General features: G+C 36.2%; 1 protein-coding gene across 2 annotated transcripts in view; it reads left to right on the plus strand.

The window, feature by feature from the left end:
- The first annotated feature begins 7,219 nt into the window (after positions 1 to 7,219).
- Positions 7,220 to 26,277, plus strand: part of LOC131039200 (protein DEHYDRATION-INDUCED 19) — a 47,947-nt gene continuing 28,889 nt past the window's right edge. Inside the window, exons 1-2 of one of the 2 annotated variants that reach the window (XM_059216450.1) lie at positions 7,220 to 7,705; positions 9,098 to 9,270. In XM_059216450.1, the coding sequence (XP_059072433.1) occupies positions 7,636 to 7,705; positions 9,098 to 9,270 (243 nt within the window). In that variant the 5' untranslated portion in view covers positions 7,220 to 7,635. The remainder of the gene's footprint in view (positions 7,706 to 9,097; positions 9,271 to 26,277) is intronic. The other variant, XM_059216451.1, reaches the window with a different exon arrangement.

Raw genomic sequence — 26,277 nt, forward strand, 5'->3', positions numbered from 1 at the left:
ATGAAGAAGTCGGATTGAATGAAGGAAGAGGGTTGATTGAAGAAGAGGGATTTCCCCCATGACTAGTGATCATAGGTGGAATGTCTTGTATTGAAGTAGTCATTATGTTTGATGTAAAAGTAGGTATACTAGCAATAGAAGTTGTCAAAGGAATAGAATGATTAACTTGAGTAGGAGGTTGTGTATAACCTAAGGTTTCGGCACAACTCTTCATAGGCATCACATTCGAATCTACAATGTGTGCAATACCACACAAAATATCAATTCCATTCTTATCACTTTGAACCATACGTTTTAGACCCTCAATTAATGAAAGAGCTTCACTATCGGGATATTCTTGAGACATCCATTGTCGAAAATCATCAAATTGGTTATCCAATTTCGAAAGTTGTTCTACAGAAACCTCATGGAGAGCTTCTTCATCATTAAGAGGATTAGAGGAATTACCCATGTCCTCGTTAAAAAGGCCATTCAAATTAGGTTCCATCTCCTCGGTAATTACTCCTTGGAAGGACTTAATTCTAAGGCTTCGTCTAACGGGAATAGTGTAAGTAGGACTTATTGTTGTAAAACTCATGCATTAAAGAGAGAGAGAGATTTTGAATTTTTAGAGGTAGCAAATTTCAATAAAATCAGCCAATCTCCTAGATTTAAGCTGTTAAATGCAATCAGGACAATCTCCCAAAATTTCGGAAAAAATGTCCGGGACCGTGGCGAACGGAGTGCACACGGTCCTCGCAACTTTTTTCGAAATTTTCAGGGATGAAAGTTATGATGATTTTAAAGCTAATCTGAAAAAATTGAGTGATTTTACGATATGTAGATAGGCCAAATTAAAGTTGCAATCTCAAAATTGAACCCTACCAAGATTGTTGAAAAATGTAAAATTTGAATTTTGAAAAAGAGGGGGAAACTGAAATTTTGAATTTTATGATTTTAGAGGGAATACTAAAAGCAATGCAAGTTTTGAAATTTAAAAGTTGACTCGATTTCATGCAAAATTTGAATTTTGAAAGTGGAAATCAAGGTTGTTGCAATTAAACACTTAATTTCAAAAGTCACAAATTGTAAAAATTTGAATAAAACACTGAAATTTCGAATGAATGCCAACACACTTTTCAGATTTAGGACTGTAAGAAACACAATTTTTGATATGAATTTTAATTTCAACAATCTTTGAATGATTAGAAGCCTCAATCCAAGCAATCGCTAGACCAACTTTGACTTTAATTTTGAAAGTGTTAAAATTGATAAAATCAGCCAAAATTCTGGATTTTAGCAGAAAAATATAGTAAGATCTAGCTCCCGAAATTTCGGAAAAAATGTCGGGGACGAGGGCGCTCGGGGTGCACACGGTCCTCGCAACTTTTTTCCAAATTTTCAGGGATGAAAGATATTGTGATTTTATTGCGGAATCCAAAGTTACAGCCGATTTGGAGGTGTTTTGATCAGTGAAATTATCAGTCAAAGGTTGAATCAAGGTGGTCTTAAAAATTAAGGTTTTGACATTTAACCACTTAATTTTCAGAATTAAAGCACAAATATGAATTGATAATTTACAATAGAAGGGTAGATCTGAAACAAGCATTAACAATTAAACATTTCACAAGCTTAATTACTAAAAAGAAAATTTTAAGGCTTTTATGCAATTAACCTCTAAAATTTGCAAAAGATCAAACATGGAAATGTAATTAGGGAAGCAAAATTTTCAGATCTAACCATGAATAATTAGAATGAGGATGTTCACGTCGGGTTCACCAAAATGTAAAGCGGAAAAATCGAACCCTAGTTGTTCTCCCCTCCCCAACCCCAAGGAGAGAGAAGGGAGAGTCACTAGGGTTGATGGTTTTCACTTAGGAGAGACTTTACATTCAAAAGAGGGGTTGAAACCCACAAGATCCAATCCCACGCAATGCAAGATTGGATTCTAAATGAGTTTCAAGGGTTAAGACATCAAGGATACCCTCTTTTGTAAAGAATGTAGATAGAAAGATTGAACTAGTAATGCATGTAAAGTAGGAAAGATTCGCTTATAAACAGAGATAGGGATACGGGATGAAGCTGCGGACCTGGAATTAACAGTAAAATGTCGAGATGGTGCTGTTCTGCAAATTTGAGCGAAAGTTGACGGGACGATGGCGCCCGGCGTGCACACGGTCCTCCGAAAAATCCGCGAAACGAAGGGGGATCTGTTCGTCTCTGCACAAGGATTCCAGATCTTCAATTACAACCGCGTACCTGCAACCTACACACAGAAAAGAGAGGACGATTGGGGGGTTAGGGATGAGGGGTTTGCCTTTAGGTCAAACCCTGGTTTTGGAATTAACCAAGAAATGAGAATGCTGTAAATGTAAATGTTTATAATGTAAACAAGTACCGATACCTTGTTGTAAGAATGTTTGTATTCTTACATGCGAAGGTGTAATGTATGTTGTATGTAATGTGTTGTAAGTGATCTCCTCTTCAATGGTTGAATCCTTGTCTTGAATGCAACACTTAGCCTTGAATGGAGACTTAGAATGCTCAATTGCTTGAAGGAATGCTTGAATGCTTGAATGTTTGAATGCTTGAGTATCGCTTCCGCATCTTGTACACACATATCCTCCCCTTTTTTGAGAGGGGAAATGTAGTTTATATACTTGTCAATTAGGGTTGATAGACTAATTTTTCCGACCTTGGGCCGACATAGCAACCGTATTTTCCAATTTGTAAACTTAAAGACCCGAAGCCCCATAAGAGACCGGGCCCAAAATAGGGCCAGGGACCAGGGCGCTGGGCGCCCTAGTCCTGAAGGACCAGGGCGCTGGGCGCCATGGTCCCACCTCCAGGGACAGCAGGGTGCAAGGAGGATCAGGCCAGGGTGCTGAAAAATGCAGTTTTTGATGTTATAAGCAAGTTTCGGGGTCTCCATTCAGGTTCCGTGTTGCATCGCCATCGTGAAGCCCCAAATGCAGTCGAAATTGCAAGTGTCGCAATTTTAGGACGCTACAGAAGGATAATCAATTTATTTAATAAATGAATTATTGGACTATAGTGACTAGATCAATTAAATTAAATTAAATAAATTCTGAGAAGAATAAAGGGTAGAAAGGATAAGCTTAATTAAATATTTAATTTAATTAATTTTGGACGTCTACACTACTCAAAAGATTGTCAAAAATTCTCGGGGCCGAGGGGAGCCAATTGCCTTGGTCCTCTGCTTTTTGTGCCTTCAAAAGCCGAGTCTGATCATTGTCGTCTACTCTACCAAATTTCTTGCTAGCAACTCCTAAGGCAATTCCCTGCATAGAAAAACAAAGAAATAAGTTTGTTGATGGGGGTTTGCCTTAGGTCAAACCCTATTTTAGTAATTAACCTTGAAATAGAAATAGAATTGAATTGAAGTAGAGTGCTTTCCTTTTGAGGGAGCCACTACATCTGATATGACAATGCTTGAACTTGACACCTTGATGAAGTTTAATTGAATCCTCATGCAAGGGTTTAGGATGTCATGTAGAATGTCTTCATAGAATGTTGATCATGGATGCTTGAATGTGACTTGACCTTCTCCTTCAATGCTTGATAAATACTTGAATTCTTGCTCACACAGACTTGAATTGATTTTGTAATTGAGAGCTCACTTATGATTTTCTTCTAGTTTCTAGTTCTCCAAAAGTTACCAAATGAGGGGGGGGAGGCTTCCTTTTATACCTAACCATGCATTAAGTGTTTGAATTTTTAGACTAGGTCAACACAAAACCAAATTTCCTACCAATTTAAAGTGACCATTGTGAGGTCCTATTTTGGGTCCTAATTAGGGGGACTAGGGCAGTTAGGGTGCCTTGGTCCTAAGCCAGGATCAAGGCGCCTAGGGTGTCCTAGTCCTATCAATCAGGACTCAAAATTGGACAAAGGCTAGATCAAGACCCTTATTTCTCTTTATGTGTTCAAATAGAATCTCCTAAACATCTTTTTTGATTTATTCCTAGAGCTCAACAACTCTAGAATTGGATTCATGACTTCTTTTGACCTTTTAGGTTGGGGCCCTTCTCTTGGCACATGACTCTTTTGAAGGATTAGCTTGATGTTCCTCAAAACTATAACCAAATTTGGTAGTCTTTTACGGTGGAGATTCTCTTTAGCTTTTGAAAGAGAAATTTGGCTATTTTTGCTCATTGTACTATTGATCAAAATGTTTCATTATATTTTAAAGCTATCATTTGTTTAAATACTTTGTTACAGATCTAGATGCAAAAATGCAAGGTTGCCCGAGAAGTGTCTCACCTTTAGGAGCTACTTGATCAATAGGGCAATGCCCCTTGCACTGTTGCCAAAGTTCCTCCATCTCCATCTTCCTCTCGTGGTTGTTCTCCTACTTGTGATTAATGTAGAGGGAGGAGCCACTATACTCATCTTACTTCGTCTCTTTCATCCCAAGCACCTCCTTTTCATGATGATGGTCACAGGAGTGTCTCATGCCCTATCTTGTGATGCTCTATTGCACCCCCCCTTGGGGTGCCACTTTTGGGTGGCTCGCTAAGCAGGTTGGGATGTCGTCTAATGTTGTCCTTGGGTGGTTTGTTGCTAATTCTTCCAAGTGGTTTCCTCATTTGGCTTCAAGACAATCTTTGTCCCTTGCATTGATGATAAAGATAACTATAAGGATACTAATGAGGGATGAAATGTTTCTACCATCACTCCAAACCTTGTTGATGTATGAGGCAAGTCGGGTGATTGGGAGCCTCCACCTCCTTTGACTGTTGTTGCTCTCTTTGTTTATTGGCTTTGTTCGTATGCTTTGTTTCTATCTTAGCCTCATTTGACTCTCAAGGTGTGATCTTGTATCCACTCATCTTTTTGTTTTTTTAGTGAATATGTGTACTTTTATTTTCTAATTATGCCAATAGGTATATTACAATGGCAACATGAGGGATTGAAAGTGTCCGTACATACAATCTACTTTTTTCTCAAGGATAAGGATAAGAACAAATAAAAAAGAAAAAATACAATGATATGATAATATAATAATAATAATTTAGTCTTGATATTTTTTTTCGTAAAGAGTTTAATTATGTCGAGAGGCATCTAAAATGACATACAAATATTTGTAAACAAAAAAATTGGTTTTGGATAAATTTGATGTGTAGATGACAGACAAATGCATGCATGTTTTAGTTTCTCTACAAGTATTATTTTATTACTCTGAATAAAATGGAATCATTGCCACTTGTCTCTAAGTATATAAAACAATTACATCTTTAATGAGACAAGTGGCAATGATTCTATTTTATTCAGAATAATAAAATAATACTTATAGAGAAACTGAAACATGCATGCATTTACTTGTCATCTACACGTCAAATTTATTCAAAATCAATTTTTTGTTTACAGATATTTGTATGTCATTGTAGATGAGCATAACTAGTATACTTATATTTAAAAAATATATGTAAAATATGCCGAGAGATATTTTATAATAGAAGAGAATCATCTTAAAATAAATGTTCTTCTAAAATACTTAACACCAAGAATACAAATCCATTAAAGTCATGCATGCAAAAAGCTACGGAGATAAGTGATGAGGGTTTTATTTTATTTGGAGTAATAAAATAACACCTCCACAAAAGCTGAAACATGACATATTTCATGCATTTACCAGTCATTTGCATGTCAAATTGTTTCAAAAATGGATTTTTGTTTATGGACATTTTGATGTCAGCCTCTGGACATAATTATGGATATTTGTATGTCATTGTAGATGCCTCTCGACATAAACATGCAAGACAATTATGTGATATCTCTCGGGATTATTTTACCTATGTTTTTTTTAGAATATATATACTAGTAAAAATATAATAATATAATAATAATTTAGTCTTAAAAGTTTTTTTGCTTTTGTAAAGAGTTTATTAGAAATATGAAATTAAAATAATAAGAATACATTAAAATATGATAATATAACATGTATAAAAATAATTTAGTATTAATTATATTTTGATAATATAATGATAATTTTAATATTAATTGTAATATAATAATATTTTTAAGTGGAACACTGAACAAATACGATATTTTATTTAATTTTTTCAAAATATAGATATACTAGTTAATATAATGATGACACTTATTCATAAAAAGTAAAAATTATAAAGACTACGATATAAAGTTTAAAGGTCAATTAAATTGAAGATAATTTATTTTCTAAATATTTTTATTATAAAAACTAGATTTTATTAGTTATATATTATAGAAATTGAAACTACATTTTGTGGACCAAAATATCATGAAATATAATTGATTACTGGTGAAAAAAGAATCAAATTTTAAAAGCAACCCCTCTTTCTATTGACAAAAACTGATTTTTTTTCAAAATATAGATATGCTAGTTAATAGAATGATGACACTTATTCATAAAAATAAGAGCTACAATATAAAATTTAAAGATCAATTAAAATGATAATAATTCATTTTCTAAATATTTTTATTATAAAATTTATATTTTACTATTTAAATATTATAAAAATTGAAAGTACAGTTTATAAAAAAAATAAAAATAAAATATGATTGATTGTTGAAAATGTTAAGCAACCCCTTCTTCCATTGGAAAAAAAACCAATAATTTAAACAAACTATTATATATAATTTAAACAAATAAACTTTTTGAACTAGACATATTTTCCATAATTTTAAAAAAATATACTAATTTAAACAAACTATACTATAAAGCTTAAAATAATAAGCATTTTTCACATATAAAAAGAACTCACTACTAAAAAAACACTTATTAACAAAATCTTCTACAAATATTTTTTGGGTGGACAAGGAATCAATACCCCACCAGAAAGTTTCCACTAAAGAAAATGTAACAGTAACAGCAATGGCTCAAAATTGGCCTCCACGATAGAAAGAAACAGGATAAATCAAAATGTATTAGGTAAGCGATGACTTTTCGGTAATTCCCGATATTAAAAGCTCATAATTATAAATTATTTTATTTAGGAGACATATTTCCCCATTAAAAAGTAACATAATTGTGTATTTTCTAGGTCGGTGAACCGGAGGAATGGCAGGCAGGATTCGTGCATCACCTGATGCCAACCGGTCATAGCCGGTGGAGGATGGAGACTGACAGCAACTGCCAACTCTTCCGAACTTACTCGTGTCAACATGAAAATGTGGCATTCAACGCACCCTTCATTTCTCGCCAGAAATTTTGAAGTAAAATAGAAAATATAGAGACCACACTAATCTTACCGGCTATAGCCCACCTGCAAGTTCCAGAACTGAAATTATATATATAAATATGCTGTCTACAGAAATCTGTATACGTGATCTTGTATTTATTTCTGTGATAATATCTTCCTCGTTTACCGTTTCCTTATATTGAGAAATATAGGATCGGGAACGTTTATCCACTTCCTTGTTTACTCGATCAGTATTTTTCTTGTGAGTGCATTAAATTACATGTCCGGAGGTCAAGGGTTCGAAAATTGACCTGGTACAGGGTTTTATGCACCCAGCTTGATTGTTCGGGAATGATTCTTTATATGCACTGAATATTTGGAGTTTTAGTTAGTTTTAAACCGAGGGTTTTGAATATCCACTGAGATTTTGGTTTGGGGAGACGGAAAAATTTGTTCAAGTGTATCGGACGATATGGATGCCGAATTATGGGCCGCTCGTGTTACTGCCGCTAAGCGCCATCATGCCGTTCATTATAACACAGGTAGTTTGAATTCATTTAGACTTTGCCTTTTTTTTGTTTTTCTTTTTGAACAGACTTCATGATTTGGGGTTTTCAACCTGTTCACTTGATCTAGACGGGATGCTTATTACTCGTGAAGTTAAAACTCTGCAATAAGTTTTCCTAATTACTGAAATTTTTTTCCTAACTTTGGAGTCTCAGAGAAATGGTCCCAAGTCCGTCTTTGTGACTGGATGGTTCATTTATTCTTAAATTAAAATTCACAATCTTGAAGGTAAAGGTTAGTAACGAGATTACCAAGCTGCAAACATTCAGCTTACCGCTACAGTGTCAGGGAAAAGGTTTCCAGTCGGTCGTTCTGGGCCTTATAATTTTATTTTTAATATTAGTTGTTAATATATTTTAATAGTAAATGTCATTATTAAGTTTGGCAAATCTCTTTTTTTCATTTTGGGCTGGTTAATGATAGTCTTGAGGGTAAATGTCAGTGATAACGTCGTCAGATTTCTTCAAAATTTGAGTTCTTAAATTTCATGAAAATTGTGTCAATTTACTAAATCTACCTTAGCTAGACAAAGAAATGGCCTCTAGACGTCTCACTCCACTGCAAACTTCATACACGATAAATATAATAGAAAAATTACAGGCTTAATTTGTTTGCATGTTAATTTATGTATATATCGAAGGACGGGGGTAAATGTGATATTTACTTTAACAAGATAGTTTTAGAGAAATAGCTCCAAGTTGGTCTCACTTAGCAATAAAGTATTTTAAAAAAAAATATATAGTAATAAATTTTACATTAACAGGACGGTCTTCATGAAATCAGCCCAAGCTGTTCAATCTGATCAGCAAAATTCACATTTTCAGTAAAATTAGAGTGTATTCAGAATGACACTTTATTTATGACGGTATTGAGGTTAAATTTCAGTACTAAGGTCGTTTGAAGATTAATTTATGATAACCTTGAGAGTAAAGGTCAGTATTAAGTTATAGTTAAATTACCTTTTTTAATACACCAGTGGGACAGTTTAAGAAAAAAGCCCTCGTTGTTCTTACTGATTTTAGGGAATTCATTGGAAAAAAGTACAGGTTGAAGTTTGTTTGAAACTTTATATATGATAAGATTGAGGGTGAATGTCGATGATAAGCTGGTCATTTTTATGTTGACCTTAAAATCCATGGTAAATGTCCCCCAAGGTGTCCATCTGAATTGAAAATTCCATTTTTCTTTCTGGCTATTAGGTCGAGCTCTGTATGCGACTTTTTTATGGGATTAATCACTAACGGACATTGCGTGTGAATTGCTTTCTTTGATGTTTTATTGATTCGTTAATGTTGTAGTTCATGGTCTTCATTTTCTGAATCTTTGTTGAGAATTCTGATTTTGTGAGCTTTTCAATTTTTTCTCAGCGGAGTGGGCTTCTTCTCGTATTGTTACAGATAGGCACTTTGGCTTTGATGATTTGGAGGGGGATGATGATATGCGGGCCGATTTTACTTGCCCATTTTGTTATGAAGACTTTGACATCACATTGCTTTGCTATCATCTTGAGGACGAACATTGCTTGGAGACAAAGAATGTGGTATGTATACATAAAACCGTTAGAGGTATTATGAATGTTTTGCTGGCATTTTTGGGCTTCATTTCACACGCCACATTTTTGTTTTCCTTGCTCTGGTTACAATTCGGCCTTCAAATAAATTCTAAAACTGCAGTCACAATTTCCGGGGAAAACATTCGAATTTTAAGATGATAGAGACAAATAGCTTTTGCAATTTTCTTCTTTCCCTGGATTGATACAGTAGAGCAAATACACATCAAAATCCTCAAAATTTACTCCAAAAGGAAAAAGTTTTCAAATTCATAGGTAGTTGCAAAATTGCCACTGCTTGGAGAATAGCAGCTGGACAGATATGGCTGCATCAACTGCCTTCAGCTAGAATTGCATCGTTCTTTGCTTGTGAAAAAAATCAAACCTCCTGGTTCGGTGGTTATGGGCAGATCATGATTGAATTTTGTGAGTTCTGTTGTGCTCATCTGTTTGTTGTCAGACTCAACATAATCTTTCCATTATGCTAATATAATTTGTGAATACCTGTTCTTGTTGGAGGCACTTTAACATTTACAACCTTTTCAATTTATTCCTGAGTCTTCGTTGGTACAATTTTTTGCAACTTGAATTTTTGTTGTACAAGTAGATTCTCCTTCATCAGGACAATAAGAGCAGATACCTGAAACATTAAAAATAGACTGATGTCAACTTTTTCATGCAAATAAATAATGCACGTGTTATTATTTATTTAATTTGATTTTTGGCAGGGTCCTATCTTCTTTAACTTAAGTTGCTGGAAGAAAACTCTGTTTTTGCAGATACACCAACTCTTCTTGTTCTTGAAAGTTTTTCTCTCTTATTGTCAGAATTTTCCACTTGCTTTCTTATGGATTTGCGCAATTAATTATTTGTGTTTCCACCTCTTTCACACTCTCTTTATGCTCCTCTGCATCATGGCTCGCACACATTGTTGTTGGAACATCAATAAGATAAGAAATTCACTTAGGAATTCTGCTATATAGTATATACAATAATAAATGGTGAAATTCTAGTTGACCTGTTCACACTTGAACTTTATGCAAACTCAGCTTGTGGTAGGGCAAAATCTCGTTGTTTGGGATATCTTTCAGCTTTGCTTCTTAGCAAATTACCTTATTCACAAGTTTAGATTCACTGCCTTTGTGCAGATGATAAATGAAGCTGAACCTAACTTAGCTATCAAGCTTCTTTTACAATGTTATTCAAAAATTACCCTGAAGCTTGTTGCCCTATTGTTGATTAGTCTTTGGTACCCAATGAAGTTAACAACTTGATAAAAAATTAAATTAGTTACACAATCAAATAGCCATTTTTGATAATCTATCAATTACTTAAGAACAGAATTGTTATCTTCTTCTGTAAACGACCCTCGAAGTATAAAATCCATGGTGATATCTGCCCAAGATTATTGCATAATTGGAAGTGGCATATAAATGCTAGTGATTTAAGAGCTCCTCTAAGCTACTTTACAAATATGGCATGAAGACAGGAATCTCATGACATCCTGAAGCATATGTAGCTAAAAGATTTTTGCCGAAATATCTTCAAGTCTACATCCATATAATTCCTTGATTGATGTCATTTTTGTTGATAATTCAAGCATGTAAAGTTGCTTACTTCTAAAATAGAAACCAATTTTAAGCAACTGGACTTTTGCACAAATCATCTGTCATTTTAGTTGAAGTCTGCAGTTGTTCAAAACTTCAAAGATATTCCCAAGTCATTGTCAGGACATAAGTCCTTAAAAAATTCAAAGCCCATAGTATTATTCTTCAAACTAATAAATAATTATCTTTGCCTACTGTAAAGCATTGACCACAAGTACAACATGTGACTGTTCAGTTCTATGTTGAATTATTCAGCTAGGAATATTGGAAAGAAAAGGAACACATTGACTGAAGATGAGTAGAAAATAAAAATGACTAACATGGAAATTTAAAACTTTTAATACGATAACTATTTAGCATCTTCATGAGTTTTCTTATGCTACAAATTTGATTTCTGTTGATGAAGAGATTGAATAAAACTTTACAACTGTAGATTATACTCAAATGTTTCCTTTTAGCTACATTCCAATTTTCATGTTGTAGGCAACAGGCCTACAATCTTGGCTTGATACTCCTCCAGTCATTGTTCCTGAAGCATCACATTCCATATGCAACACTTTATCAAAGTTTGGGAAAGCCAACATGGGACCCTCGATAATGAAAATTTTAAGCATTTTAAAATTCTTTTCAGCTGGCTCTGGCTGCTGAAAATACCTCTCCTGTAGTAAATCACTTAGAGTGGCATGAATGCCACTGAAATTATACTCCACGCAAAGGACTTCGTTGAAGTTGGGGAAGGCAAATAGAGAGCCTCAGTAATTAATTTTTATTTTTTAATTTTTTTCACATTATTAAATTCTCTTCTACTGTTTTTGGTTGTTAAAAATACTTTCTGTTTATTAAATAATTTAATACTGTACAAAAGCCATTGCAATCATGTCCCACACAGAAGAATTTATCGATCTCTGGAAAGGCCAATATTTAAGGCTCAGCAGTCTTTATTAAAGCATTATAAAACTCTTTTGTGCTGCCCGTGGTCACTGAGAATACTTTATCAGTATTAAATCAGTTGAAGTGGTACAAATGCTTCGGCAGTTTCTTATCAGATTTATATATGATTACATCAGTCCTTGTTAACTATGAACCTCTTTCATGTTTTATTTGTAGAACAATCTTAAATAGTTCACTTTGCCTTCATCCATCTTTAAACTTAAGCTGAAACAACAAACCTTGAAACACAAACTTTGATTAGCATTATTGTATTTACTTTTTAACATATTAACAGACTTTCTCTTTGCATACTACATAAAGGGCCATTTTTCAAATGCTGCAGTTGCCCTTCTTGAATTTATCCAAAGAACAAAATATTGTCAAAGAATGCTATAAAGAAAAAATAGCAATGAAGTATGCTATAACAAATTTAGCAGCGAACAAAAGCAACTTTGATGCTTTTTTCACCTCACAAAAGTTTTGCCTGCATCTGACTAATCAAATGTTGTCAAAAACCATTCTTGAATCCCGCTGTTTTTAATGTTGTTTTCCATTTGTCTAATTTGTCAAAAACTTAAAAGGGCATTTTCGAATAATTATTGTCAAATTATGCTTAAAATTTCGCAATGATGTATGCGATAACAAATTGAGTGATGAACAGCACCCTTATTTGATGCTTTCACCTTGCAAAATTTTCTGCTGCATTTGACTAACCAAATGTTGTGAAAAATCATTCATGATTCCCTTTGTTTTTAATAGTGCTGTTTTGTGTTCAATACCCACTTCCCAATTCTATTTCAGCCTCAGGAGAGGTCAACTATCGAAAAATCATCTATTGAGGAAATGGAAAGCAATGACAGGACCATTCATGTTTTCATGCTTTCATCCGTGTAGCCTTCTTATAGTAGCGTATCCACTTTTTTAATTCCTCCTGTGGAATCTACCTGTAGATTATAAGCAACTGTTGGATACACGCTGCATACTTTGCTTGTTTTACACCTCTTATACTTGTACACTTTGCCACAACTGGGGGGCCAGGGCATCGCTCTAATTGGGGTGATAGGGAGCTTGTGGTCCCCCACGAGGCCGCTTGGTCACCCATGGTTTATAGCCATTTTTATTGTAATACTGCTTAACAGTTTCCTATAGTGTTGTGCCAATAAAAATTCAGATAGCAATTAAGGTTAAGCACAAGTGCGAAATATTTTATCATATTGTGAATGGTTGAGCTAATAGAATAAGTGACTGTTGTTTTGTTGAGTTTTTCCTGAAACTTGAAAGGGTTTCCCAGGGTGATTTCTCTTTTTATATTGTGTGTGCGCCATCATTTTCATTCTGCTGCATTTAAGATCTTGTTACCATTGCTTCTCTTGCATAGTTTTATTTGCATTTTTCTCTTCCGCAACCTGGTTTAAACTTTTTCCCTACAGATCACAAAAGAATTTGATGTTGATGTTAGTTTTCATGATCAGATTAACCATAATAAACAGAAAACTAGAGTTGCACAGTAAAGCATACAAATAGAGGATCACACAACACAAAAGCTACCCTGGGAAAACCTCCCTCTTGGAGGAAAAACCCAGCAACAACAGATCCCCAGATCTAATTATTATTCTGAAAATGTAGATTCACTTACCCAGCTAGGGCACAATACAACAGCAGGAGATTCTAGATAAGATCAGACTTATCTCAGTCCTTAGAATGCATGAAATCACAGTGCTGATTTGCAAGCCTTTACACAGAAATCCGTTGTCCTTTGATTGTGCTTCACTGCCCTTCAATGGTGGTTTGTTGTCCTCTAATTGTCTTCGTAGTCATCTTCTTGTCTTTGCTGTCATGGAGAACACGTTCGCTATCCTCAAGGTGTATTCATACTAGCACAGCAGATGATGTCCTCCTTCAGTCAGATTTCGCATTGTATATAGCAGATGCAGCTTGCATATAACCTTCAATGAATTCGCTGGCCTTTAGACAGAATCCTCATTAGATAAACAGTAGAGATAGTTCACTTGTATTCATAACTTTCAGATTTCGCATATGGAGGAGCAGAGATAGTTCGCTGATTGTGTGTGGTGTATATATCAAATGATACTTCATTTGCTTGCATTTATATATGATTAAACTCCCTTAATCACCCTCCAAGTCGGCTAGGAGGTTTTGGCGCCAAGGTTTATTTGAACCATATTTATTGCCGCCCAACTTGGGGCCTATATCCTTCACATGCTACAAAGTAACGTTTATAGGGTCGGCCCTATAATGAGGTTTGCACGTTACATATTGGTGAAGCCCTATCCTTGGGCACTGAGCTGGAGTATTACGTGTTTGGCAAAGATTAGAGGGCCCAGCCCTATTTAAGTTTCCACGCCACCTAAATGAATAGGTGCGATTTACAAAGAAAAGGGCCCAATCTTTTTGGATGGGTTCTAATGTTGCCTTGCGGCAATTAGAACCCATCTCCTATTTATTTTCACCCTAGTTACAAAAACAACAGTTGACTCTCACCTTGTTACGCTTTGCTTTGATCTTCAAGGCAGATTTGGAAGATGTCATCCATAGAAAATAAATTTGCCATTGTCAATTCATCTTGGATTTGTAGTCTCTATCCATTTACATTCTGGATGGTAGCTTGCCTTTTATCTTTATGCAAATCAGTTTTGATTTGTAATTTTATAAAACTCATTTTTGAATTTGAGCACAGATAAATCTTCTCAATCTAAGTTCTAGAATTTGAATAATTAGAAAGAAATAAATTTACTCTCAAATTCCTAATCATCTTGGGCCACAATTTGGTCTTTTCTTTAGCTATCTTCTTTTGGACATATCAAATTATCTCACTCAAAACTTAATTTTGATCTGGAATTTCATATTGGATCACACAACTTCTGCTAGGATTGTCTTCATAAATGTTTTCCATCTCAATGTATCTTTCCAGCCCTTTTACATAATCCAAAAATATTTTAGAGTTCAATTCCCTCAAAGTCATAGGCCTTTTCCTTAACACGAGTACCTTGCTTAGAGACAGCCTCAATCAATTTTTCTTTGGATTTTACTGCCCCATATTGGGCTGCTTAATGTGGTTGTTCACTTTACGACTTTCTCTGCTGTAAACTGGCCTTGAAAGCTTCAATCTTTTGAGTAACACTTTCTCAAAAAGATCTCTGTTTCCTGCATTTCTTCTCCTTCTTCGCGCGCAGTCTATATGCACTTAAAACTAGGCTATTCTCTTGGGTTTCTCTGATACTAACTAATTTAGAGTCCCTGCTCTGCCTCTAAACAAATGCAAAAATTGTGCTTAAAATTCCAGAAGGTTCCAATTTGATGATAGAGGAAATTAGGAATAACAGTCCCCTTTTTAACTAGGTTTGACATACACTAGAAAGAATAGACACTAAAATCCCCAAAGGCCCACCACTATGGAAGCATCCTCATTAATTAATTATCTTATCATCATAAATTTTTTCTTAAAAGGAAATTTGCCTTTTCCTTGAATGTTTGCTTGCAATTAGGTGTCTTTGTCAATCACCTGCATGTTTTCTATTTATTTATCAGTTCTAGACTGATATTATGTTTGTCTTCTAACTTTGGTTATAAGATTGAGGAGCCAAATTTTGAAAGAGTAGACACCAGAATCCCCAAAAGTTCACCACTAAAGAAGGCATCCTTATAAAAATTCTTCATACTTTGAAACACACACACACACACACACACACACACTCATACATACATTTAGACACATGTAGGCTTCTTTCCCCTCAGTTTCGTTCTGCCTTTTCCTTGAATGTTTGCTTGCAATTAGGTGCCTTTGTCAATTACCTGCATCTTTTCTATTTATTTATCAGTTCAAGACTGATATTATGTCTTAGTCTTCCAACTTTGGTTATAAGATCGAGGAGCCAAATTTTGAAAGAATAGACACCAGAATCCCCAAAAGCTCACCACTAAAGAAGGAATCCTTATAAAAATTCTTCATAATGCACGAGAACACACACACACACACATACACACACCCATACATACATTTATACACATGTATGCTTCTTTCGTCTCAGTTTAGTACTACCTTTTTCTTGAATGGTTGGACACAATTTGTGATGTTTGTCAATTTCCTTCATCTTATCTATTGATTTATCAGTTCAAGATTGATATTTAGTTATCCTTTAACTCTCCTATTGTTTCTTAATCAATTTTGAAGGGCAGTCTTGTTTTTTTAGCATATCTATTGCAAAAATGCATGATATATATTGTTATAGGATAGATATATTAATGTATTGTATACAAGCTGTTTTTGCAAAACAGATTTGCCAGAGCTGATTTGCACTATAATACCAGCAGTACCGTTTAAATTCAATATTGGATAAATGAAAGGATAATTTACAAATGAAATAGTTTTTTCTAGACAAAAGAAACAAACGAAGGAAAACAAAGTTCCTTAAGGTATGGTCACCAACTCAAGGAAAATCTAAGAGTGCTATCACCATTGCTCTTGGCCACATGCAATTTCTCATGGACTACTTGCTCACAACAATTACCTGAAAAAAACTCTTAGGAAAACAAAGTTTCTTAAGGCATGGTCACCAACTCAAGGAAAATCAAAGAGTACCATCAGCATTGCTCTTGGCCACGTGCAATTTCTCATGGACTACTTGCTCACAACAAGCACCTGAAAAAAAATCTTTGCTTTTAACACATAATGATAAGAGACTATTTATAGGTAACATTTCAACTTTAGCTCCTCTTATCTTTTTCATGCAATATAACATTTCTATTTCTGCATCATGAGGATGGATCATGGAGTGTGATCTAAAACATTGATGAGAAAAATTATATGTACATAATTTTATCCTGAAGCTTTTTACTCTATTTCATGGATTGTGAAATCCTCACCTTCATTAGAAACATGAGTTTTGCAAAGCAGGATGGACTAATATAGACAAAGTCTGAATTAAAAGACAGTATAGATATCCTATTCACATTAATAAGTGATAGTAATATGTATGCAACCTATTAGAGCAATCTCATTAAATAACACAAAGAATATTGATACAAATTTGCACCATGCCAAATTGAATTAGAACTTCAAGTCAAAGCTTAACAACTCAATCTGTTTGTTTCTTATCCATAGCCAAGAAGCTTTGTGTGTTTTTATTAAAGAAATCCACGAGTCCTAGTTAAGAATAAAACAAGAAAGCAATAAATTAGGCTTACGAGCATCTTCAAGTTTAGTTTACAACTTTACATTCAATATGAGAAAAAGATGAAAAATTTAAATTGCAGTTGTATAATTTGTTTTTGATTATTAAAACAAAGGGATTTCGTTGGGGATCCTCACCTTTTATTCGTTGGAATTAAATGAAAGAATTTTGTTGGGCACACTCACCTCTTCTTTGTTGGAACTTTGGTGAGCTATTCAGCTACTGAGAGTTCTGGGTGAGAGAAGATGGTGAACTTTTGAGTTCATGTTGACATTGTTTGATCGGAGATTGATAAATAACTACATAGTTAGTTGTAGTGAGTTGGGGTGAGTTGCAGTGAGCTGTGGCAAGTTGGGCTGAGTTTCAAATGTTAGATCAGTGTGGAGACTTGTATGTTCAATGGTGCTATGGTTTCAACCACAACTCCACAACTCCACAACTCATTTGGAGGAGAGTTTGCTGCTACACAATTGTTGAAGTTATTGGAGTGTGTATTACAGTGCAGGTGCACATGTAATGTTGTTGGAGTACATGTGGTGATGGCTAGGAGCATGGTGATGTTCTAGGGGAATGCTCAGAAGTACTGCAAGCAGCCTAGGAGTAATCAAGAGTTTGTCTTTGCTACCTCAAGCCATGGTTTGTGTTTGGCTATAGTGTAGGATGACATGTATGAGGTTTAGATAGAGATGGTGAATAGCCTTCGACTAAGTGTGATTGGTAGATGATTATCCATGTGGAGAAGTCATGTGTGGTATGCTGATGTCATGATGTAGTAAGGTTTTTGTTGTGTGACTCATAGTTTTAAAACTCGTGGACTCGCCACGGACTCGCGAGTCCATGGGATCCACGAGTTGACTCGCCAAGGACTCGCGAGGCGAGTCCTGGCGAGTCTATCTGAAAGACTCGCGAGTCTTTTGCTAGGACTTGCGCGAGTCTTTTGCATGGACTCGCGTGACCCAGAAAAAAAGTCATGCAAGCTTTAAAATTGAGTTTAACATGTGAAAAAATTTGGTCTCTCCGTCATGATTCATACAGGCGAGTCCGAGTTTTTCAACTATGGTGTGACTGTTGGTATCTATGTGGGGTAGTTAGACAATTAGATGAATGGTATTCAATGAGAACAACCATATCTAATTGCTTGTATGGGTGGAATAGGCTGGTGATGGCTGGATTCTAGTTGCTGAGGAACCCTAGTTGGAGTTTGTATGCTGCTTGTAGATTGAGATACTCTAGACGAGAGATAATTGCTATTGTCATTTAGCTGGTGGGTTTTTTCTCATAAGGGTTTCTGATGTAAATCTTGTGTTTTATGTGTGTTTTAGGTTTGCATTTTGTTTCATGTGCTTCCTTTAATGTTGCTAAATTGAATTTATATAACACAACTCAAGTTGATCACTTAACCTTTAGGTGTTCTAATATCCAAGTCTATTGGTTGATCATACAGGGATTAAATTCCCAACATTCTTTAAGTGTTGTCATGGGCTATATTCCTGGTCAACGGCCTTAGCTACTACAACAAACATTGAGAGAAAAAAAATCGAGCTAAATTGTTTGAGAACAAAATCAGAAAATCTACTAAATTGGTGGAGAACAAAATGTAACCAAAATCTTAAAAAACCCAACTGAAAACAAGAACACCAATAGAAGTAGCCAAATAAAAACTAAGGTGAGATGTGGAGAGCCAAAATCCATGGATTTTCAGAAAATCTACTAAATTGGTGGAGAACAAAATTGGAAAATCTAATAAATTGGTGGAGAACAAAATCTAACCAAAATATCGAAAAACCCAACTGAAAACAAAAACACCAAAAGAAGTAGCCAAATAAAAACTAAGGTGAGATGTGGGCAGCTAAAAGCCACGGATTTTCATTCATTTCTTTCTCGCTACCCCACTTTGAGCCTATGTAGAGCCCAAAAGCTTGCTCATCACGTTAAAATAAGATTTTAATTGACCAGCTGTGACACCATAGTAGCATTACACTTGAAAAGCCTGTGATCAATCTTGAGTAATCATGGTCTGCTGCATTTGACTTGCCGTTTTCTGAGTTTCTCAAAAAGTGGTTTTAATTTATATATATATATATATATATTTTTTGGCTCATTTTTACACTCGAGAAAAAAATGCAGAGCAAAGGCAATTTTTTAACATTTTTGGTTTAGGACTAGGGTATGGGCATTTTAATTTTTCTTTGTTTTATTTTCAATTTAAATTTTACAAAATTGAGGGATTAGGTAGGAAACACAGGGCTGCTCCTGAGATAGTAGGCCATGCTTCATGACAGAACGACCTACTGTTTTAGGCCCAGCCATATGTCTTATTAGATAAATCCTCTTAGGTGGAAGTAGAATAGGTTTTTGAAAAGTCCTATGCAATTTTTGTAGCTAGCATTTTAATGTAAGTTACTAGATTCTTCAAGTTATTGGCTCTGTTGCTGAGACAAATCCAGGAATAGATTCTGGAATGTTGCGGTTTCGTGCCATTTCAGGCATACCCTGGGCCATACCCAGCCATTTTTTTGAGAATTAATGCATGACTAAAACAAAAATGCACAAAACTTAAGAGAAGATGATTTTTTAAGATGATAAATAGCTTTAAGCTTCAAAATATATAACAATAATTTGTTCACAACTACTGCCACAATGATTTCAAGTGTAAAAAATGAATATTAAAAAAGAAAAAAACTCGCAGTATTTAAAATACAGGTTCTTGCTTTTCTTTTGTTTATAATTTTAAGTTCTCATGTTGCACTGCATATGAATGTTGCATAGTTGCTTTTCCAGATTGACCTGTGTTGACGTGTATTTTGTACACCATCATACACAGAATAAAATACCTAAAGGCATCTTATCCTCTCTTGAATAAAGTCTCTAACTGCTGAAGATTCGCATGAAGGATCAGTGAGGATGACTCCAATGTTCTGGTTAGTAGGGTCTCTACGTGTGGATAAGCACCAGCGGTATGATGTGATTTGCTGTGTCCTCAAGGGGCCTTACACTCCGAAAGTCTTACTAAACTAAATAAGGTTTTCAAAAAAATAACAAAAGGATAGGGTTTGCAAGAGGTCTAATCTAATCTAACCCTAAGAATGACTTCATGTGGACAAGACTTGGCAAGATTCTACCAACTTCAATTTCGCCATAAAATAACAACTCAATTGAAATTGATGCGATCTTCTAAGGTAACAAATGATTTTCAACGCATCAAAGATCAAAGATACTACCACGTAGGTACATATCCAAGATACAATAATGATTGAAGGTTAAGTGATTCAAATATCTCCAGTTGACCACGCAAGGCGTTCTTACAATCAGCAAGAAGCTAGTGGTATGGAAAGCGAATCCTACCAAAGATCAAGTCTCACACTATGTCCTTTGAATTAACACACTACTTTGATTGAGCATGATTCAAGTAAATTGAACAACCATGAAGATAACCAAGAAAGTTGCAACAAAACACCATAACTTCAATATTTCATTGATTTCAAAGTCATCATGTACAACAATTGCTTGAATTCCTTTCCTCAAACTCAATCTTGCTACAAAAATAAAAATTGCTTCTAATCTCTCTAATACATCAAACTTTCTCTCTAATCTCTTAACTATCTCTATTCTCTCAACTATCTCTATTACAAATGAAATGAAAATGAGGGTATAAATAGCATCCTCAATTACAATGAATGGTTCAGATTGAAAGCAGATCAACGGTCAAGATCATGACACCTAAACCCTAATTAGGGTTTGTTACAAATGGCCTCCTTTTTACTGAACAATATTAAATGCATAGCCAAATATTAAATTTGGCACAAAAACCTAGGAGACATAAACCAATGACAATTAAGATGCCATGTCACCTATAACAACCTCTCATCTAGAATCTTATTCCCTTTCCAATGCTCCTTTTTAGCATATGCAATGAATCTTGACACGATTCCCTCGATCTCAGCAATTGGAATCTCGAGAAGATTCTTCATTCTTTCTTCCAAGTGGATGACCTGATCAAATGCATCTAGAAGAGTTGCGTCCCATGTAAGTTCAAGTTCTTTAGTCTTTTCAATCAGGAGCACGGTAGCAAACATCTGGACCTGTTGCTCATCTGTGATATTGACGTCCTTGCAAAAGATGACCTTGATTCTATCTTCCAATTCTTGCAAATCCACATCTGTCTCAACTTCGATCCTCCTGCCAAGAATGGTACGTAGTACCTCAAATACTCTGTCCTGGATCGGGTTGATCACCTCCTCAACATGACTGCACCTAGTACTGATGTCCTCAAAGAGAACTTCCTTCATCTGGAGTAAGGTTGACCATTGAAGTAAACTGTGAGGTCCTCCATCCATAATCTTTTCCTGCGCTAAGACCTTCCTCGATGTTTGTCTAATTACTTTCAAGACAGGAATGATAACATCTTTGGTATGAGCGAATGCGGCTACCGTTATCATCAAATTGTGGATGATCTCAAGAACCTGAATAGCCCTATGAATAGTCTTCATCATCCTTGTTGCAAATTCTAAAGCAACTGTATGAGATTTATCCATCCAAGTACTCATACGCTGGACCATACTCCTGAATCTCTCTGCCTCACCAATTGATTGAAGGGGAAGTGCCTGTATAGGTGATCTTGCTGGATCCTGACGTCCCAAAGGCTGATTGAGATGGCTGAAATATGTTCTCCATGCACCGACCTCTCTCTCGAGCTTTCTACTCTTCTCCATTTCTTCTCTAAGCTTGTCCTTCAATGCCTCAAAGGAATCGGTGGCATCATCTAGTGTCTGCTCGGCTGTGGATGGACCTAGCTCAAATGTCTCTATATCATATTCCTCTGCTAGGATCTCACCTTCATACTTGTCTACTGCCGGTGTAGCTATCTGCAATTTTCTGGATCCAGTCTCATCTCTAATCATCTTGGACATCTTGGTAGCCTTTCTCTTCTCTGTCACTTCCTGGGAATGTCCAACAAGGCTCTCTAAATCAATCACATTGTCTTCGTCCTCGATCACAATCACCTTTGTTAATCTTTCCTTCAACCAATCTGGAATGGCTGATCTTGTCTCTCTAACCTGAATCTCCTTATGCAATATTTCTTCTTCTCTGTGAGGAGATGTTACTTCGTCATTGTTCTTGTCTTCATGTAGCTCATAATCTTGGAGAGATCCACTTGGCGACCCTTGAAGTACCTGTCCTTCTTTATCATTCTGAACCATCGACTCCATAGACTCTTCCACTTCAAGTGTCCTTTTCTCATGTCGAGAAGATGTACCGGATGAACGATCTCGGCTGGCCTCTTGTTTCTTCTTGGAAGATTCTCTCTTTCCAGGTCTCTCTTTCCTCTTCGAGCCTCTTGGATGGAGATCGCCTTCACTTGCACTTCGAAGGTTGCCTTCATTTGCATTTCTGGGATTAGGATTACCTTCGCTCACACTAGCTCCACCTTCGGCTGGTTTCTCTTCCAAAGTGAAAGTAATAGCTATGCCTTGCTCTCTCAACTTCTGATGCTGCACATCAACCCATCTGCGAGTACAAGACAAGACTGGAGCCATCAAAGCATCTAGATCCACGACCTCGGGCTCATTCCAATCTAACCTTACTGATTTGCTTTCTCGATCATAGGATGACTGGAGATGCTTGCCACTGTCCTGAGCTTGGTCGGCCACTCTGTAAATCTTGCATTTCCTGATGAAATCCAAAGGCAATCTAGAATGTATCTTCCTTTTTACTTCAAGATCATCCAAGAGATTCATCATAAAATCTTCTATTTGGAACTAATGCTTAAACTTCCTACCGACTGTCTCCTCTATATATCCATGTGGATCAAAGCTTTCCCTCAAAGCAAAGAATGAAAAAGAATACAAAGCTAACTCCTTCTCTGCGTCATCCATGGCTAAAGCATTAGGACATACCTCAACTGAATTGCCCAATATGATAGGTACCGGAACTCCATTTCCATGTTTGTGTCTGAATGCCTTCGCATAAGCTGCCAACTGTCTTGTTACCTCAAGTAACACAATTCTGTCTGTCGGATATCTTGGCAACATGTATGGAGGTGAAGGACATCCATGAACTCTGATATAAGTAAACTTCGGAAATTGGATAAACCAAGCACCGTACCTCTTTACTAGTTCCTGTGCATCCTGAGATAATCTGTTGTGAATCCCGCCTTGCAACGTCCTTGTGATGTTCATAGTGAAGGTATCATTAACTAACTTGTAGTTGCTTCCTGGCGGATGATGCAAGTGAACATAGGAATCACAAACTCTGACCTCGCCGGGTCCTCTTCCAATCACTCCTCTGTGAGGTAGTCCTGCATACTCGAAGCTCCTAATCAAGGCATAGATGACGTATGAACTCATGTGGAAGGACTTGGTAGCCTTGAGTCTCCTCAACTGTACGTCCAAGCAATGGCTAATCATCCTAGCCCAATGAATTGTTCCTTTACCCTGAACTATCACCTAAATGAAGTAGAACATCCACTTTTCAAAGTAAAAAGCTTGAGGTGCACCTGTGACTCGGTTGAGCATTGTAATCAAATCTCTGTACTCCTCCTGGAAATCAATCCTGTGTGGTGTGTTCGGTACCTTACTCAGGCGAGGACGACTCTTGAGTAACCAGTTCTTGTTAATGATGCTTAGACACGCATCTGGATCATCTTCATACATTGACCTGGCTCCTTCTATGCTCTTGTAGACCATATCTCTGTGCTCCGGAAGATGGAAAGCCTCACTTATAGCTTCCTCTGAAAGATAAGCTAAAGTGTTTCCTTCCTTGGACACGATCGTTCTGGATTGAGGATCATAATGACGAGCACACTCGATCATCAACTCATGACACTGAACTGCTGGAGGGAAGCCGACCGCCTTAATGATGCCACTTTCAATGATCCTCCAGGCGACAGGTGATGGCTTGCCAATGTAAGGGACATCTCGAAACTTCTTCGTGCTGAAGTTGCCCAAGTTAGTATCTCCAATGTTGCTCCACTTCGATACGATCTTGGTCTCCACTTCTTCGGTCTTTTGATCTTCCTTCATGAGAGCTGGACGATTGGTGGATGCTCCCGCCTTAGGGGTCGCCATACCTACACAACATTTCACAATAAGTAACTGGATATTGCAATATATATCATAAATTAGAGAGTAAATTTTAGGAAACATCATGATAAGTCTTTGAGTTATCATTTCCTAAATAACGATTGAGCTAAGGGAATTCAAAAATTCAAAATTCAAAATTTAAGCTATGACGATCAACAATTCAAAATTAAAACGATAAAACCATATCGCCATACCTCCCTTGAGAGCTAACTCTAGAATGCAAAACAAATGGATTTGCCTAGGCAAAATTGATATTAGATGGCTTTAACGTGATCTCCTCTTCAAAATAGCAACTTCGCCACCTTTGGGATGTCCTTGACGTGATCTTCCAATGTCTTTGACAAGTTCGCACAAATGAAACTAAGGTTCGCACCCCTTAGATTGATGTTTACGCCTTCCTTTTATGAAATTCGCACCTTAAAACACAACTCGCATTTTCCTTTGTCTTCCTCAAATCGCACTTGAATGTGGATGATAAAATGATAATGTGAAAATGAAAATCTTCACCAACCTTTATAAGCGCTCACACCTCAATTACCACTAGGCCGACTTGGTATTTAAAAACAAATTTTAAATAAAATATAAAGGCCGACCTCCATAAACCAAGCGCTCTATTTGATTTTAAATTAATAATTAATAATTAATTATTAAATGCCATCGTTTATTAATTAGTAAATTCGATTTTTTTTTACAAGGCAAAAAACAATTAATTAATTAATATCAAGCGCAAATTTTAAATGCCATTTAATTGAATTTTCAAAACCCATCGAATTTAGCATTTAAAAGAAATTCAAAATGTTTGTTTAGTGCCAAAATTTGAAAATGGAGAAATGCAAACCTCATCGCCCTGGTCCCTGACTGAGGGACAGGAGCGATCTAGCAACTTGATCTCGATCCTTGTGCTTTTGATGTTCAAAATCTTCATCCCTACGTTGAAGTTGGCATTTTTGCTAGGATTTTCAAACTTGAGTGACTTGCTTGTGCGAAGGAGTGCCTCTAGATGTGATATCGCCCTGGTTCCTTGGAGAGGGACAGGAGCGAACTTCATAGTTTCTCCTTGATCTTGCTTTTTAAATCTCAAATCTCCATCATAAGGCGAACAATAATGTTATTTCTTCATTCCACGCTTGTCTCACTTGACTTCTACAAGGCGTATTTGATGTTGGGAGGATTATCGCCTTGGTCCCTTAGTGAGGGACAGGAGCGATCCTTGTGCTCTAATCAACATTCTTTGTAGTTAACCTTTAACTTCTCGCTCATTGCCTTCCAAACGACTATCTTGATCTTGTGCGATCCTGCCTTGTCTTGATTTTGAGGAAAAATGAACGTTTTAATAAAAATCGCTTTGGTCCTTGTCCAAAGGACAGGAGCGATATAGCTTCCTTGTTCAAATTGGTATTCATTTGACGTTTAAAACCTTTGTATATCATCTTCAAAAGACACCTTAGACCTTTTATCATCTCGCATAACCTTGACTTAACGTGATTTTTGAGAGATTTGGCCAATATAGTCAATATCGCTCTGGTCCCTGCCTGAGGGACAGGAGCGAACTTCAAGGTTTTGAGCTTGTCTTTGCTTCTATTGACTTGTAATTACTTTCATAATGTAAGATGAAGTCCCTTGATCCTTCCTAATCACTTAATACTTGATAAACTTTCGAAATCTAGGCCTTCATGAGGATTTCGCTCTGGTCCCTTCCTGAGGGACAGGAGCGAACTTGAACATTTGATGCAAATCTTTCAATACTGGCGACCTTTGATGCTTTGTTCTTCATTGAGATGCCTTAAAGCGTCCTCACCACCTTGTACTTCGTCTTGGAGTGTCTTGAACCTAGAGGAAAGGCAATATAACCATCATATCGCCCTGGTCCCTGACTGAGGGACAGGAGCGATCTTGCTCTTGTAGGCTCCATCTCACTTTGCTAACTTCAAAAATTATCTTCAATGGCCCTGTAATGCTCCGTTTTATTCACCTTTGGCTTGGAAATCGTTCAAACTTGGCAAGAAATTTGTCTAAGGTAAAAATCGCTCTAGTCCCTGACTGAGGGACAGGAGCGAACTTGGGCATTTGGGTCCCTTGTAGATGTTTGGTAATCTTCAATTTGTCTTCAACGAGTTCAATTTACCTCCTTTCTTGCCTTCAAACATAAAACTTGCTTGATCTTTGCCTGAGACATGCCTTATGAAG

The sequence above is a fragment of the Cryptomeria japonica genome, chromosome 2, assembly GCF_030272615.1.
Source record: "Cryptomeria japonica chromosome 2, Sugi_1.0, whole genome shotgun sequence".
Taxonomy (NCBI): Eukaryota; Viridiplantae; Streptophyta; class Pinopsida; order Cupressales; family Cupressaceae; genus Cryptomeria; species Cryptomeria japonica.